A 16002-nucleotide genomic window follows, 5' to 3' on the forward strand; every position below is an offset into this window, starting at 1 on the left:
CACCACAGCCTCTGAGATCAGCGGTTAGATATCTCGATGGGGGTTGGGGCTTATTAATTGCTAAATGAAGGAAGGATGAAATGAGGCGAAGAGGCCGGTCCGGGACCTGCTCCCAGCCCGGGCCCCGTGCAGACCCGGCACACCTCCTCGCCTCCCTACTCTAGCCAAACACAGGAACCCGGAGCCGCCGGGATGCGCGTCTCCATGGCGACAGACTCGGAAGTCCCGCCCCCGCCGGGCCGCCTCCGGTTTCCTGTGATCCTTTGCGAAGCGCTACGTAGCCGGAAGCTGGTGGCGGCCGGGTCGGCGGGGGCGCGCAGCCTCGGTGCGGCTCAGCTGCCCGGCCCGACAGCCCCCGGCCCGACCGCCCCTGGCCCGACAGCCCGCGGCCTGGCTCGGCCCCGGCGCTCCTCACCCCGCCTGGTAAGTGCGCCTCTCGGACTGGGTGGACGTGCCGGAGCCCCCCCGCCCTGGCCGCTCGCCCGCGGGACCCCCGCTCCGCGCGCCCCGGACCTGCCTCCCCGCCCCCCCGGGACTGCTCCCCACAGGGCCTGGGATCGTCACCCGGCCTCCCCCGACTCCCCGGCCGCTCGCCCGCGGGGACCCGTCCTCCAGGCCGCCGCCGGCCTCCCAGCCCAGTGCTCCGCCAGCCCCAGGCCTGCCACCCGCTTCCCTCCCCCTCCAGAGCCGGGACCCTCGAGCAGTTACGGGGCCCTGTCCATCCACATCCTCTCTGGTGGGGCAAGCGCCCTTCAGGCGGGCCTACTCCTGACCCCTTCCCGGCTCCGGACCCAGGGCCCAGGCTGGACACAGAGGCCATTCAGGTTCAGCCTGAAGTTCCTCTGGGTCAGAACCCCCTAAAAAGTAAGGGTTCTGCTCAGCAAGGTTGGGGGGCCTCTGCTTACCTTTATTACATTTTTCTTCTCACTCTTTGACTGGATGATTGTCATGGGGGAGGGAGAAAAAGTTTCTGTGGGCTTATGAGAACTATACTTTTTGTCTGCCCTGTTGAACAACTTAAAGGCAAACCCCCGATTGAGAAAATTCGTTCTGTTCACTTAGGGCAAAAAAAAAAAAAAGTCCTAGGCCCCGTTTATTGAAGCATTAAAAACGGTGAAGGGTTGGTGGTTTGAACCCACCCAGAGGTGACTGGAGAGACAGGCTTGTCAATCTGCTTCTGAAAGATCACAGTCCTGAAAACCCTGTGGGGCAGTTCTACTCTGCACAACCAGAGTGCCATGGTTGGGTTCAACTCAGCAGCAGCTAACAACAATGCAGGGATAACGTAGCTCTTAAGTGGATTTTGACATCCGTTTCGGTAACCATATCCCTGCGGAAGTTCAGAATCCATCTGTCCTTTAGATCGAGAAAGGTCCATTGTTCTTAGAGTTCAGGGGTTTCGAACAGTGTTTAAGAAAGACAGTACAGTAAAACCTGTGAAAGCCGGGACCTGTCAGAGAGGAAAAACAAACGTTTTCCTCTAAAGCAAGCATAGGAAAGTGGTAAGACTACACCCTGTCAAAGACAGAGAACTTACAAGACCGGGAAAAACAAGGCAGTCCCGTCAAGTTCCAGCCCTCACAGGTTTCACTGTATTTCTTCCTGTCACCTGTATAACAGCCCCGGAACTAAGCAGTCAAAGACCAAACGTTTGTAAGCAAACAAGTCCTGACCCCTTCCTGCTCTTTCCTGCCCAGCTTAGTAAAAGTACAGAGTTCAGTAAAGGTGTCGTTCCCTTCCTAGTTATTCACGTTATGTTCACTTGTGCAAAGAGCTAAGTTTGTATCATTTTGGTTTCAAGTGTTAAAAGGAGTTTTAGGGCTGTTTGCAAGATAAGCCATACTTATGCTTTTGAAAGAACATATTCAATTTCACATTACTAAAGTTAGCGTTTCAGAAAACTGAAAGGCTCTCAAACATCAAAAATTGCTCACATAGTACCTTTTAGAGCCAAGCCAAGTTATTTATTTCCACATATTTTTCTCCAGTAATTCTGTGAGCATTCTCTCTGCTTAGTTGACACAACTAGAAATTAGTGTAGTCTCTCACCACTGATCTTGGAAATCACTGGTTTACTTTTGTTGTGTGACCTGGACGTGATACAGGGGGCAGCACCAGCGCTTTGGAAGGAGCCCCGGACAGATCCTGGGGCATAAGACGGAGCCTGGGGCCCTGGATGGAGCCTGGAGCCCTGATGGTTTAGCCCTTACAGCTCAGCGGCTCTGTGGCCCTGGGTAACCGCCTGATCTCGAGGGGTCCCAGTGTGCTCTCTGCTGTCCCCTCACCAGCCCTGCATGAGGCTCTTGGTGGCCACAGCGAGATGCTTAGCAGAGGGGCTTTGTTAATGAAAACACAGCAGGGCTTCTCTCGGGGCGTGTTGTTACTGTTCCTGCCTTCTGTGCTGTGTGCCAGCAGATGTCCGGTATGACAGCAGTGTCTGCCTGAGGGATGCCTGCCATGGCCTGTGCTTAGCACAGCATCCAGGATTGTAGGGTTTGTCCCATGGTCTCGTGGTCTCAGCTGACTGCCAGACACAACATGGAGAATTACAGAGCGGAAAGCAGCCCAGTGTGAACTTCTTTTTTTATTTCGATCAATTGTGGAAAGCAGATGTTTGTTCCCTAAGTTCAAGTAGGTTAGAAGTGGGGACTAGTGAATGTCGAGAGTCGTGGACTTAGAGGCCCTGAGGGCCTGGCTGCCCGGAGGAGGCAGGTTCCCTCAGTGTCCACTGAGGTAAAAACCAGACAGGGCAGAGGTTTTCTGTTGCTTTCAGGCTGAACCTGAGCACAAAGCTGCAGCTCTCTGGTGAGGGAAGGCTGCTTCTGAGCCGCCCTCTGTCACAGCACTGAAGCAGAGATGGCAATGGCATAGCCTCTGCCAGCAGTGCACATCTGCACATGCCGTACTGTCACGTGCGTTGATCGGAGGTAGAGGGAGCAGCTCATGGTTTCATTCGGGGCTGGTGGGCTGGGGTGACCGACAGCCTGACTGGCTGCCTCTGCTTGGACGTGGTTTCTGCAGTGCCGTCGGGTAGTGAGCGTGGGACAGCCAGAGCGAACCCATGTCAGGGCCATTGCAGCCGACACCCACCTCCCTCCTAGTGGCACTGAACGTTGTTATGTTGATTTTCCTTGTAAGCTCTGGGCACCAGTTGAAGTTGATTAAAGCCAGAGATCTGTGAAGAAATGAGCTTTTCTTTTCAGTCCCAGCCGTGTGCTGCGTCCCCATCTGTCTCTGAGGGGTAGGTCTGGTGCGTCCTGCTGTTCTGGCCACATGTCTGTTGTCTCCACCCTCAGCAAAGAGGGGCCCAGGTGTGCCAGCCTTTCAGCAAATCAGTAAAGAGTCCTGTCTCTGCCTCTGTCGGGCCAGGAGCCCCCTGCACTGTTCTAGGGAGGAGGAGGAAAGGTGTGGCATGTGGAATAAACAGGCTGCTTTGTTGTGAAGTCGTGGGCCCAGGCTTTCTGTGAGGTCCTCATAGGGGGAGGTGTGTTAGTCAGCCAGTCTGTGCGTGTTTTGTAAAGCCTGCCTGTTACTGTGAACGTTACGATAAAAGAGTTAAGACTTCATCGATCATGTGGTCTTGGTGGGGCAGATGCTGAAGCAGATGGCAGGACGGTCACATTTCACTCCTGATAACCACGCCATCCCATTCCAAAGGCTCCTGACTCCTTAGAGTATGGAGGACAGAGTCCTTCAGCTGGTGGCCCCAGCCGTGCTGCTGGGAGCAGGCAGTGTCACCCTGCTTCTGCATGGATGGGTGACTTTTTCTTTCTTGTCAAGTGACCTATCTGTAAGATGAGGATATTTCTTTTTCTGCTTTGCAGCATCATGGCCAGTCCGAGGACGAGGAAAGTCCTTAAAGAAGTCAGGGTACAGGATGCAAACAACGTAAGCGCTCACCTTTTTGGACTCATCTGAGATCACTGTGGGTGTGACTTGTGTGGCCACATGGCTCTGGGAGCTGTGGCTGGAGTGTTGCTGCGTGGTTTCCGCAGCGCCTGCTCTGCCGAGTGTCGGTCAGTGCAGGTCTCATCAGGTGCTAGGTATTTGTGGCAGGGTGAGGGGAAGGTCCTCCCGTGTCCCTCAGGACACATGCGTTCACGGAAGCTTCTGTTTTCACTCACTTTTGCTTTACTGTGAATGTTCTTCTGCATGGAGCCCCATTCCCTTTCCATCAGCCTCCTGTCAGGACACCCTGCCTCCATCCTCTTCCTCGACGTGTGCCCTCTGCCGCCCTAGGTGCCGCCCCTCCAGCTGGCCCACACCTAGCCGTGCAGGTGGTTCCCACTCACTTGTGGCTTGCAGTGGCCCCCAAGACCTGCCCTGGCGGGTGGGTCTCACACCTCCGTGGCCAGCCCTCCCTGCTCTGTCCTGCTCTGTCCCGGGCTGTCTCACTGAGCTGAGTGTGTCCCTCCCCACAGGTCTGCTTTGAGTGTGGTGCATTCAACCCTCAGTGGGTGAGCGTGACCTATGGGATCTGGATCTGCCTGGAGTGTTCAGGGAAGCACCGAGGGCTGGGTGTGCACCTCAGGTCAGTCATGCCCGGGGCCGCACCTCACCGTGGTTTTGATGTGGGGCGCAGGCTCACCCTGAACTGAGTCTGAAGAATCCTGCATACCATGATGGCCCCAACTTCTCCCTACCATTTGGCAGCAGCTGCTCATAACAGGTGCCGAGTCATGGCTCAGGGCTGCAGTACCACCACACACCCCAGCTGCACACAGTTGGCCCGCTGAGCTCCACTACTGCAGCCACTGGTCAGCCCACCTCGCGGAGCGTGTGCAGCCGCTCCTGCCTCTGGCTTCTGTCATGGGAACTGCACGAGCCAGATGTGGGTTGGGAGGGTTGTTGGTGTCTCCACTACATGTTCGTTCAGTTGACACCTTGGTTTCTAGCTTTGTGCGCTCAGTGACTATGGACAAGTGGAAGGACATCGAGCTCGAGAAGATGAAAGCTGGTGGAAATGCTAAATTCCGAGAGTTTCTGGAATCCCAAGAAGATTACGATCCCAGCTGGTCATTACAGGAGAAATACAACAGCAAGGCCGCAGCACTCTTTAGGGACAAGGTGAGGCTGGCGAGCCGGGCTGGGGCCCTGCATCTGGGCTTTAGGGTGATCGGCCAGGGCTGACCCATCTAGAGGTCAGCACCACCCGTGTGCAGACGAGGACCTCCTGGGCAGGCCGTGTGCGGATGAGGAGGACCTCCTGGCAAGGCTGTGGCCCTCTTCTTACCTGGAGGAGTGTTTTCCTCCCACAGAGGAAGCAAATGGCTTGCAGTTATTAGGGATGGGAGGCAGGCTTTCTTCCCCAACTGCAGGGAGAGTTGGGAGGGGGGAACAGCAGCCTGTGGGCCCTCTGACCCATCAGGTGGAATGTGCCTGTGAGGTCCAGCGTTCACGGGGCAGAGGTGGGAGCTCCCAGGGCATGTGGACTTGCGACCCTGTCCTTAGTGCAGCGGGGTAGGAAGGCGCATACTTCACTTGGCATGTGGAGCTGCGACCCTGTTCTTAGTGCAGCGGGTAGGAGGGTGCGGTGCCGAACCTGGCATGTGGAGCTGCAGCCCTGTCCTTAGTGCAGCGGGGTAGGAGGGTATGTGCTGCACTTGGCATGTGCAGCTGAGCCCGTTGCCATGGGGGCTACGGGGAGCTGGGTGCCGTGTGCTCGGCCTGCAGTAGGGAGGACGTTACAGCAGCAGTTCCCTGTTCTGACCCCTCCCGTGTCCCCTCAGGTGGCCACTCTGGCCGAAGGCAAAGAATGGTCCCTGGAATCATCACCTGCCCAGACCTGGACCTCACCACAGCCCAGAACTCCACTGCCCACCACCCACCGGTAGTTGCTACTGTGTGACCAGTGGCCCTTCCTAGCCAGGCCTATCGTAGCTCCGCTCAGTTCCCAGGAAGCCTGCCTCCCACACCATGTGCAGTGCTTCATCTGTGAGCTGTTTTAAGTTGGGGGAAAGGCAGCATTTTCAAGTTGCCAAGATGATAACACCAGCTTTAGTGGAAAAGCAGTGAGACATCTCTAGAACAAACAGCATCTCCCCCTTGGGCTCAGTGTGCCCCTCGGGCATGCACACAACACGTGCAGGTGTTCTCAGAACAAAGCCATGTGGCAGCCATGTCATCCCACGTTTCAGCCTGTTCATGTAGCCGTGGTTGCGTGTTTTCTGTAGAGGAGGTGGTATACCATGGTTATTAACCTCATCAGCTGGTGTGAACACACATGTCCTGCTGCAGGGACACCTGTGTGAGCCCACCACACATTGGAGCACAGGCTTCAGGAGTGACTGAGTCAGAGAAGGTCCCTGTACAGGCGTGGGGGCTGTGAGCCCCCTCCTGCGTGTTTGGCTACTCTGCTTAGAACTGGGGGCCCCGCGTTCTTGCTGCCTCTGGTGTTCGATGTTGTGTGTCTCTCTGTGGTCTGCGGGCCACGCCTGCCTCTGTGCCTGTGCTCTCCTTCCCCCAGGGCCTTTTCCTGCTCGTCCCTGCAGGTGCGCAGGCACGGCAGCCTGTCATGCTTCCTCCTTTTGGTTTGTGCTCGGCTGCAAGTCTGAGTCCACTTCCTGACTGGTGTTGGTGCCAGGTCTGAGCCCCTTTGTGGGCACATGTGGAGGCAGGTTGGCTCAGTGCTGGTTTCTTCGGAGGCCCAGTAGGACATGGCAGCATCTTTTTTTCTTTATTGTGTTTTAAGTGAAAGTTTACAAATCTAGTCAGTCTTTCATACAAAAATCTATATACACCTTGCTATATACTCCTGATTGTTCTTCCCCTAATGAGACAGCACACTCCTTCACTCCACTTTCTGTTATTTGTGTCCATTCGGCCAGCTTCTGACCCCCTCTGCCCTCCCATCTCCCCTCCAGATAGGAGATGCCAATATAGTCTCGTGTCTGCTTGATCCAAGAAGCTCACTCTTCAGCAGTATCATTTTCTATCCCACAGTCCAGTCCAATCCCTGTCTGAAGAGTTGGCTTTAGGAATGGTTCCTGTCCTGGGCTAACAGAAGGTCTGGGGGCCATGACCTCCGGGGTCCTTCTAGTCTCAGTCAGACCATTAAGTCTGGTCTTTTTACAAGAATTTGGGGTCTGCATCCCACTGCTGTCCTGCTCTCTCAGGGGTTCTCTGTTGTGTTCCCTATCAGGGCAGTCATTGGTTGTAGCTGGGCACCATCTAGTTCTTCCGGTCTCAGGCTGATGTAGTCTCTGATTTATGTGGCCTTTTTTGTTTCTTGGGCTCATAATTAATTACCTTGTGTCCTTGGTGTTCATTCTTCTGTGTTCCAGGTGGGTTGAGACCAATTGATGCATCTTAGATGGCCGCTTGCTAGCATCTAAGACCCCAGACACCACTCTCCAAAGTGGGATGCAAAATGTTTTCTTAACAAGTTTTGTTATGTATGGTAGCGTCTTTTTTTTTTTTTTTTTTTTTTACAGGGGAACAGATTTTAATTTAACATTAAAAGCTTCCCTAACAAATACAACTGTATGGAACAGGCTGCCTTGTGAGGTATAAACTCCTTTTTAATAGAGATAACCAGGGTCTAGACAATCAAAAAAGATGTTCTAGGATCCTCAGCTTTAAGAATCTTGATTCTGAAATATGAAAGGCTGTTAAGCACTTGTTAGAACCATGACATTGAGAGTTAAAGACTTGGCTTCCAATCCCAAATTTGCCATTTGACTGTGGGCTAGTCACTTAACCTATCTTTGCCTCAGTTTCATTATCTGAGGAATGGGGATAATAATCCCTATTTTCCTCAATATCAAGGGATTAGATCTTTTTTTTTTTTTAATTAACTTTTATTGAGCTTCAAGTGAACGTTTACAAATCAAGTCAGTCTGTCGCATATAAGTTAATATACATCTTACTCCTTACTCCCACTTGCTCTCCTCCTAATGAGTCAGCCCTTCCAGTCTCTCCTTTCATGAAAACTTTGGCAGTCTTCAACTCTCTCTATCCTCCCATCCCCCCTCCAGATAGGAGATGCCAACACAGTCTCAAGTGTCCACCTGATATAATTAGCTCACTCTTCATCAGCATCTCTCTCCCACCCACTGTCCAGTCCCTTTCATGTCTGATGAATTGTCTTCGGGGATGGTTCCCGTCCTGTGCCAACAGAAGGTTTGGGGACCATGACCACCGGGATTCCTCTAGTCACATCCAGACCATTAAGTATGGTCTTTTTATGAGAATTTGGGGTCTGCATCCCACTGATCTCCTGCTCCCTCAGGGGTTCTCTATTGCGCTCCCTGTGAGGGCAGTCATCGATTGTGGCCGGGCACCAACTAGTTGGCAGTGTCTTTTGAGATGGCCACATGGCTCCGGCAGCATGGCCGGGTTGGCTCTAACCACTGCCGAGCACCAGCCACACTGACCTCTCTGTTTCAGAGCTGCTGGCCAGCCCCAGAACGTGACCACCTCCTCCGACAAGGCTTTTGAGGACTGGCTGAATGACGACCTCGGGTACTACCAGGGGTGAGTCCTCTGGGGAGCTTGGGGTGTACACTGACCTGGTCTGAAAGGTGTGGTCACCTGTTGTCTTGGTCATCTAGTGCCGCTGTAGCAGAAATACCACACATGGATTGCTTTAACAAAGAGAAATTTATTTCCTCACTGTAAGGTGGGCTAAAAGTCCAAATTCAGGGCATCAGCTCCAGGGAAAGGCTCTCTCTCTCTGTTAGCTCTGGAGGGAGGTCCTTGTCCTCAGTCTTCCCCTGGTTGAGGAGCTTCTCAGGCTCTGGAACCCTGGGTCCAAAGGACGTGCTCTGCTCCTGGTGCTGCTTTTTGGTGGTATGAGGCTCCCCCTCTCTGCTAGCTTCTCTTTCCTTCCATTTTTTGAGAGATAAAAAGTGGTGTAGGCCACACCCCAGGGAAACTCCGGTTACTTTGGATCGGAGATGTGACCTGGTAAGGGTGTTATGAACCCATCCTAATCTTAAAGGGAAAATTATAATCACAAAATAGAGAACAACTACACAATACTGGGAGTCATGGCCTAACCAAGTTGATACATACATTTTTGGGGGGACAAAATTCAATCCATGACAGCTGGTTAGAGGGTGTGCTGTGGGTGTGGCACCGTGCTCCATGGAGAGGGAAAGGCCAGGTGCCTGTTAGCAGCTCTGGTGGTGGGAAGCCCCAGGCCAGCTTGCGCTTGAGAAGGGGTCTTGGGCATAGAAGATGAAAAGTTTCTCCTGTTCTCGAAGCATCAGAGTAAACTTCTTTGACAGCTGGTGTTTGCTTTAGGGCCAGCTGGGGAAGCTCAGTTACAGGCCGTATAGTGGCTTGTTTTTGAACCGTGGAAGGGAACCATAACACTGTGTCCTGCAGGCGGGTGCTACATGTGCGTTGCCAGCGGGATGCAGGGTGTGTGTCCCCTGCTGGGCAGGATCAGACCGGGCCTGCTGTGCTTGGGGTCAGCACTTTTGGCACCCATGTTCCTGGGCTCAGCAGGATTGTACCAGCAGTTGCCATGTGTCTGCTTTGCTCTCAGGGCCCAGGAGAACCGCTATGTGGGGTTTGGTAACACGGTGCTGCCGCCCAAGCGAGATGACGACTTCCTCAACAATGCTATGTCCTCCCTATACTCGGTAAGCCTGGGGGCTGTGCATGGACCAGGCACGGGGGAGCTGAGCCTGCACCTGCATGAGTCCATACCTGCTGGAGCCCACACACACCCCTGGGCGGGCCCGTGGGTACATGCCCACCTGAGCCGGGGTGCAGCCCCGGGGAGGGGGGCACCTGTTTGTGGACACCAGGGGCTCCATAGGCCACTGGGTGCAGTGGGCCAGACAGGACAGGCGGTGGCGGGTGGTCCTTGAACACATGCTTTTGGTTTCGTTCTGGTTTGAGGCTCCTCTCTCACCCTCAGTGAAATCCTCTCACTTTCACACCTGCAGTGAGATCCCCAACCTGCAGTGGGGTGCCCCCCACCTGCAGTGGGATCCTCTTTTGAAAGTATTGCTGACATTATTTACGTCCCAGACGTGTTTAGTCATTTACTTTGGTAACAAAATACGTACTTTCAATTCAAAAAAGGCGGCATCTTCAAGAGCTGAAAGTTATGCATAAAACTCACATGAGGTTCCTAGTCTAGGGAGGATGTAGCCTGAGGCCCACAGAGGGCTGAGAATGCAGGGACCCTCCCTTGTGTTGCTGTGGGTGCCAGCCTCATAAGACGAGGTTTCCATGGTGAAGGTGCCAGGCCGGGCGCTGCAAGGCCCTCTTCCGGGGGTGCCCGTGTGGTTGGACCTCTAGTGTGTCCTTTGCCCGCCAGCAGCCCCTCCTCTGGGACGCTAACTGGGCCCTGCACTCTTTCAGGGCTGGAGCAGTTTTACAACTGGAGCAAGCAGGTTCGCCTCCGCAGCCAAGGAGGGCGTGAGTAACCCCCCACCCCACCAAGTGAGGCTGTGGGGGGTGGAAGGTGGGGTGTGGAGAGGATCCTGAGAGGTTCCGATGGGTGAGGACGGCCTGAGGGCGTGCAGGGCGAAGCCCGGGAGGCCCAGAACAGGTGGTGTGAGGGCCAGAGCCAGGGCCGTCGGCCAGCCTGGTGACAGTAATAGCCAGACAGCCACTGGGCCCCCGGGACTGGCTCTCCTGGCTGAAGGAGTAACAGCAGGGACAGTTTTCAGGGCTCTCTGGGGGCCAGACCTCCTGGGGCCCCGTTTCCTCTTGTGGGGGTCTGGGGACAGGCAAGGGCCGGCCCCTCCCAACCAGAATGCCCATGGCCGGACCGCTTATCCTTTCCTCGACTCTAGAAGTCGGGGTGTCTGGGAACAGGTTAGCAGGTGTGACCTGGCGGGGCAACCATTGAGCTGTCCTGGGCCTGGCTGGAGCCCTTCCTGGAGCTCCCACACTGCCAGAGACCTCTGCTCGCTGGCAGCTCACAGGGTTGTGCTGGCCGTCAGGAAAGACTCACAGGCGGGGGCCTGGGCCAGGCCATTGTCCATGAAGGCAGAGTTGGGGTGGTCCCCCTGCACCTCACAGCTCCCCCCTCCCCCCCATCTTGTGGCCCAGCAAACATTGGTGGCTGGGCAGGAGCTGGTCCCGGATCTGTGACTGTCTGAGCTGGGAGAGGGGCTGGCAGGGAGAATCACGTGAAAAGGCCTGCCTTTGTTTTTCCATTTAGGCTACGAAGTTTGGATCCCAAGCAAGTCAAAAGGTACCAGAGAAGCTCTTGCGTTCCGGTACTCTTTACAATGCTCTCCTGAGCCTGTGAGCGTGCGCTGGGGTCCTGGAGCTGCCGAGGCCCCCCACGTGCTCAGGGCTGGGGCCCCAGTGCTGGCGGCTGTGACCGCCGTGCAGGTTACGGGCTGGCGAGTTGAGACTGCACACAGTGCACCTGAGGCAGCACCACAGCACAGCCTGCAGGGTCTCAAGGCCCCACGCAGCCGTACCTGTGCATCTGGAGGACTCTTCAGCCCTGTCTTGGTGCTGGCGGTGGCCCAGCTGATGACCACAGGCCTCCCGGTAGACCCTCTTGTCCCCTTTGTCTGGTGTCTATGGCAGCCTTGGGCTGTGACTTTTTTTTTCCGAACATGATTGGTGGCCACTCCTGTTTCCCGTGAAAGCGCAGGACTACCGATGAGGCAACAGCCTGCCTGCCCCACATGCCTGGAAGGAGGCAAGGCTCTCACTTCCCCCAAGTGCACGCTGCCCCTCTGCCCTGGGACCCAGCTGAGGGCTGTGATTTCTGGCAGAAGCTGCTGTTCCTCTTGGTGTCTCTGAGCACCCTCAGCTGTTGGTGAGGCTTTGTGCCTGGGATGGGGCATGGGCTGTGCCCAGCTTATCCTCTGGGCCTCGGTGTCTGATGCCAGTCATCTCTGGCCACCATTAGTGAGGATCACTAAAGGATCTCTCTCGGGTTGTCTCCAGGCACTGCTTACGAGGGTCTGCGGGTGGGTGGTCCACTTGTGCTCCCCCGACCCCCACCACATGCCAGCGAGGTTCTGAGGAGCTTCCTGGTATTGCTGCAGCTGCCCTCCGAATCCGGGTTCTCTCTTCTCTCTCTTTCTCTCTCCCCACTAACCCGGCTCCCGGGGTAAAGTTTTGGGGCTCCAAGCAGCAGCCAGAGCCGGTAACACCTCAAGTCTGTCTGCATGTCTGTTCGTTTGTTCGTGTGCATGGCCCTGCCTCTACCCTTGGCTCTGCCCCCATGCACTGCCTGCCTGTTGTGTTCTTGCTGTCATGTACTCATTAGCCCCCTCCCTGCCTGTCGGGCTCTGTGCGGCCCCAGTGCTCAGGTGGCCACAGTGCAGGTGGCAGTGGCCTTCCCATGGGGCCCAGTGGAGCATGCCTGCCCAGGGTAGGGGGCCTGGGGACAGAATTACTTAGCAAGAGTGTTTTTTGAAGTCCAGTGACTTGGAACTAAATGATCCAAAGGCATTTCATCCTGACTGCTGAACCTTTGTTGTTGTGAAGTTATTCTCTTAAAAGCTGATGGCTGCTTTTCCCACCTCAGAAGGAGAAAAGGGCCCTTGGTGCCATGTCCCCCGACTGTCTCCCAGCACCATCATCCATTAACCAGCCCCGCTGAGGCCCAGAGCCGGGAAGGCTTCTCATCTCTTATTTCCCAGCTCACTCCCACCTTCCGGCCTCACTGCTCTGCTGCGGGTCAGGGACATGGCGGCTTTCCCCACCTGTGGCCGCAGCCAGGCTCTGCTCATCCCCACACCCCACTGCTGGCGGGAGGCAGGTGGACTTGATGCTCACATGCCCTGACTGTGGGTCCCCTCAGCAAAAGGTGCTGGACAGAGGTTGTGCTGTAGCCCCTCGACCCCGTGGGGATGAGCGGGTCCTGCTGCCCGCACATGGGCCTGGGCTCAGGGCCGCCAGGGAGTGGGGGTCCCTGCCAGCATGCTACCTTCTGGGGTACAAGAGTGTGTATCCTGAGGAGAAGCCCCAGGTGGCAGTGTGTGTGGGGTGTCCGTCCCATGGGAGTCACAGGATCGTGGGCCGGGTTGCTTCCCCTTACTCAGCCGTGTGGCCATGACTCCTTTGACCCCACTGCCCTGCTTCTGCCCCTGTGCCTGAGCTGCGTGCTAACCTGCGTCTCCGTGTGGACCTCAGTCCCGCCCACACAGGGGCCCGCACTGACAGCTTATTCCCTGGTTCATGTACTTTGCACAGGCTTCCGAGTTGGGCCACAGTCTGAATGAAAACGTCCTCAAGCCTGCTCAGGAGAAGGTAACATGTAAACTGGACAGTCTCGGCCCTCGGTATTATGGGTGCAAGGCACCCCCCCCCACCCGCCCATCACGAGACCTTCCTTTCTGAGTGAACAGCAGCAGCTGTGGATGTGGGTGGGCCCTCCTTCGTCTGCACGTCCCCTGGTGCCCCCCACTCTCTCGGTCTCTGAGGACTGGCTGTGTACCGTACTTCTCAAAAACATCCCCACTCTCCCCGCCCAAAAGGGCAGAGTTGTCACCGACCCCCCGCCACATACATGCATACCCTGGGACAGTAGTTACGGAGCCCACGGGCCCACCCGGCTTGTGAGCAGGAGCAGAGCCATCCGAGGTGAAGCTGCTCTGGCCAGTGGGTCTTTGTTTCTTTATAATACACTTTATTTTTTAGAGCATGTTTAGGTTTATATAAAATCGAGCAAATTGTATACACAATTTCCATACCCCATGCTGCCAGTTCTTCGTGTTAACTCCTTGCATTCCTTTGGTTTGTTACAAGTGATGAACTGATGTTGATACATCGTTACTAATTGGAGCCCTTAGTTGCTGGAGGGCTCACTCTCTGCGTGGTGCCATCCTGTGGGCTTGTGGAGGGCTCACTTTCTGCATGGTGCCATCCTGTGGACTTGACAAATTCATAATGTCATGTGTCCACTGTGACATGTTCTGTAGGACAGCATCACTGGCCTCAAAGCCCCATTCCCCTGTGACCCCCATGTCCCCCTGTGCCCCCCATGCACCTGAGGGGTCTCTTGCTCTGTGCTGTCACCTGCCATCTGGGTCACAAGCGGTGCATTGGCAGTGACCGGCTGGCGTGGTTTCTGGGCCACAGTGACAGGGTCTTTATGGTGTTAAAGCTTTTTGAGGGTTTTTCCCCCAGCGATTTCTGCATGACACTCTGACATTGGGCTGCCTCCATCTGTTCCCCACCTCTCTGGCCCGTGACTGATAGCTGCTTCACCCCATGTAGGTGAAGGAGGGAAGGATTTTGGATGACATGTCCAGTGGGGTCTCTCAGCTGGCGTCCAAGGTAGGTTGCCTGGCCTACGGGCACAGCACAAAGCCAGTCTCCATATTCCAGCGCCTGGCACCAGGAACGGGGCCTACCACCCCCCAGGTGGGGTGACTGGGTGCCTCTGGCCACATCAGAGCGAGTGTGTTGTTTAGACTCAGGCTGCCGAGAGCGGAGGAATATGGAAACAGCTTGGTGGGGGGACTTGCGCCATCATTAACGGTCACTTCTTTCCTTCTTGTCCTTGCTGCTGCTGGCCTTTCCCCGGGTAAGTGGCCATGTGTCCAACTGAGCTTGCAGAGGCATGTGTCCCCATGCTGGGGCTTGCTGTCCCTCCCAGCACGAGGTTTTCTTTCCACTGAGAGTCCCTGTGCTCACCAGGAACGAGGGATGAGCCCCTCCCGGCCCTTCTTTCTTCTCCCAGTGGCTGGCGTGAGTGCTGGACAGCACAGCCTCACTTTGCACGCCCCTGAGCCCAGACCCTGAGGAGCCAGCCGGGGCCCCTGAGGACAGAGCATGACCTGCACTGGTCATTGCTGAACTTCACTCAGACACCTCACAGGGCTGCGTGTGTCAGACCCCCGCCCCAGCTCCTCTCTGTCTGCTTCCAGGTCCAGGGGGTTAGCAGTAAAGGGTGGAGAGACATGACGACTTTTTTTTCTGGGAAAACAGAGGAGCCCTCTGACAGGTGAGCCCCGAGCCTCTGACGGGATAGCCCATGACGAGTGAGCCCCCGATGGGATAGCCCCTGATGGGTGAGCCTCCAACAGCCCCTGACAGGCGCTTGGGCGAGGACTTTGCCATCTGCTCTCAGAGGAGGTGGGCAGTGGTTTCTGGTATTGTGCAGCAACTGTTCAATCCCCCTTGTTTCTCTCAAAGCACCCCGGAGGGCGTTGGCTACCAGAACAGCAGTGGGGACCATGTCCAGGGCAGCACCATCAACCAGAGCTTCTGGGAGACTTTTGGGAGTGCCAGTGCCCCCCGGGCCCGCCAGTCTCCAAGCAGCGGCAGTTGGACGGGTGTGGAAAACTCAGCAGAGCGCAAGAGCTCAGACAGCTGGGACATCTGGGGCTCGGGCACAGGCTCCAACCATAGAAACAGTAACAGCGACGGCTGGGAGAACTGGGAGGGTGCCGGGGAGGGCCGGGCCAGGGCTGTGCAGAAGGCTGTACCACCCCCTGCGCCCACTGATGAGGGCTGGGACAACCAGGACTGGTAGGGCATCCACCCACTGTGGTGCCAAGCACTGGCCGCTGCCCTGTCACACTTCCCTCCTTGTTCTCCTTCCACTTGGCCCAGAGACCCCCCAGTGAGCAGACAGCTTCTTGGGAGACAGACCCTGACATGGCCCAGGCACTTCAGCCTCTGCGGGTTCTGGCTATGTTAGAGCACGTTATCTACCCCCCGCCCCCCACCCCCCGTCCCCGAGCTCTCTTGGCCACACTGGCTCCAGTGGTGTCTCTGTGTGCAGACAGCCCTTCTATGACCTGTTCGCTAATAAACGTACTCCTCCTGATCTGCAGCGCTGGACAGCTGGCGGCGCTGTCGGCCTGTGGGACGCTGCATCGTGATGCGTCCCTCAGCTCTAAAGGTCTGCATGTGTTCATTTTTCCTTTTCATGAAAACCCCTTGAGTTCAGAGGTGGAAGCCCCGCCAGAAGCAAAAGTAGAGCCAGCACTGCCGTGGCCCAGCTTCCTGTGCACTGTTGCCAGCCAGCCTTCGGTGTGCAGCCCTCACACCCCCTCCTTTCCCCTCATGCACATGGACTGCATGTTGGTGCCTGGCCCTGTATTTGCTCTGAAGATT

The 16002-nt window shown here is 56.0% G+C and overlaps 1 protein-coding gene across 7 annotated transcripts; it reads left to right on the forward strand.

Annotated features, from left to right (window-relative positions):
* Positions 1 to 314: 314 nt before the first annotated feature.
* On the forward strand, positions 315 to 15761 carry ARFGAP1 (ADP ribosylation factor GTPase activating protein 1). 7 transcript variants are annotated; one of them, XM_064276337.1, is made up of 14 exons: positions 315 to 423; positions 3825 to 3888; positions 4179 to 4277; positions 4422 to 4531; positions 4896 to 5067; positions 5730 to 5830; positions 8389 to 8475; positions 9494 to 9590; positions 10321 to 10377; positions 11129 to 11161; positions 13129 to 13185; positions 14155 to 14214; positions 14808 to 14884; positions 15076 to 15761. In XM_064276337.1, exons 2-14 carry the CDS (start codon positions 3829 to 3831, stop codon positions 15413 to 15415), a joined length of 1350 nt encoding a protein of 449 aa, XP_064132407.1. In that variant the 5' UTR covers positions 315 to 423; positions 3825 to 3828; the 3' UTR covers positions 15416 to 15761. The 7 variants fall into 7 exon arrangements, with proteins under 7 accessions (XP_064132407.1, XP_064132409.1, XP_064132410.1 ...); XM_064276338.1 differs by having other exon boundaries at positions 370 to 423; positions 4240 to 4330; XM_064276339.1 differs by lacking the exon at positions 14155 to 14214.
* The last annotated feature ends 241 nt before the right edge of the window (positions 15762 to 16002 follow it).

The sequence above is a fragment of the Loxodonta africana genome, chromosome 24 (assembly GCF_030014295.1).
Source record: "Loxodonta africana isolate mLoxAfr1 chromosome 24, mLoxAfr1.hap2, whole genome shotgun sequence".
NCBI classification, from domain to species: domain Eukaryota; kingdom Metazoa; phylum Chordata; class Mammalia; order Proboscidea; family Elephantidae; genus Loxodonta; species Loxodonta africana.

Coding starts and splice junctions, on each gene's coding strand:
- ARFGAP1 (XM_064276337.1), top strand. CDS start 3,829: ATGGCCAGTCCGAGGACGAGGAAAGTCCTTAAAGAAGTCAGGGTACAG. Junction 5,068..5,729: donor CAGCACTCTTTAGGGACAAG/GTGAGGCTGGCG, acceptor GTGTCCCCTCAG/GTGGCCACTCTGGCCGAAGG. Junction 14,215..14,807: donor TCTCTCAGCTGGCGTCCAAG/GTAGGTTGCCTG, acceptor GTCTGCTTCCAG/GTCCAGGGGGTTAGCAGTAA.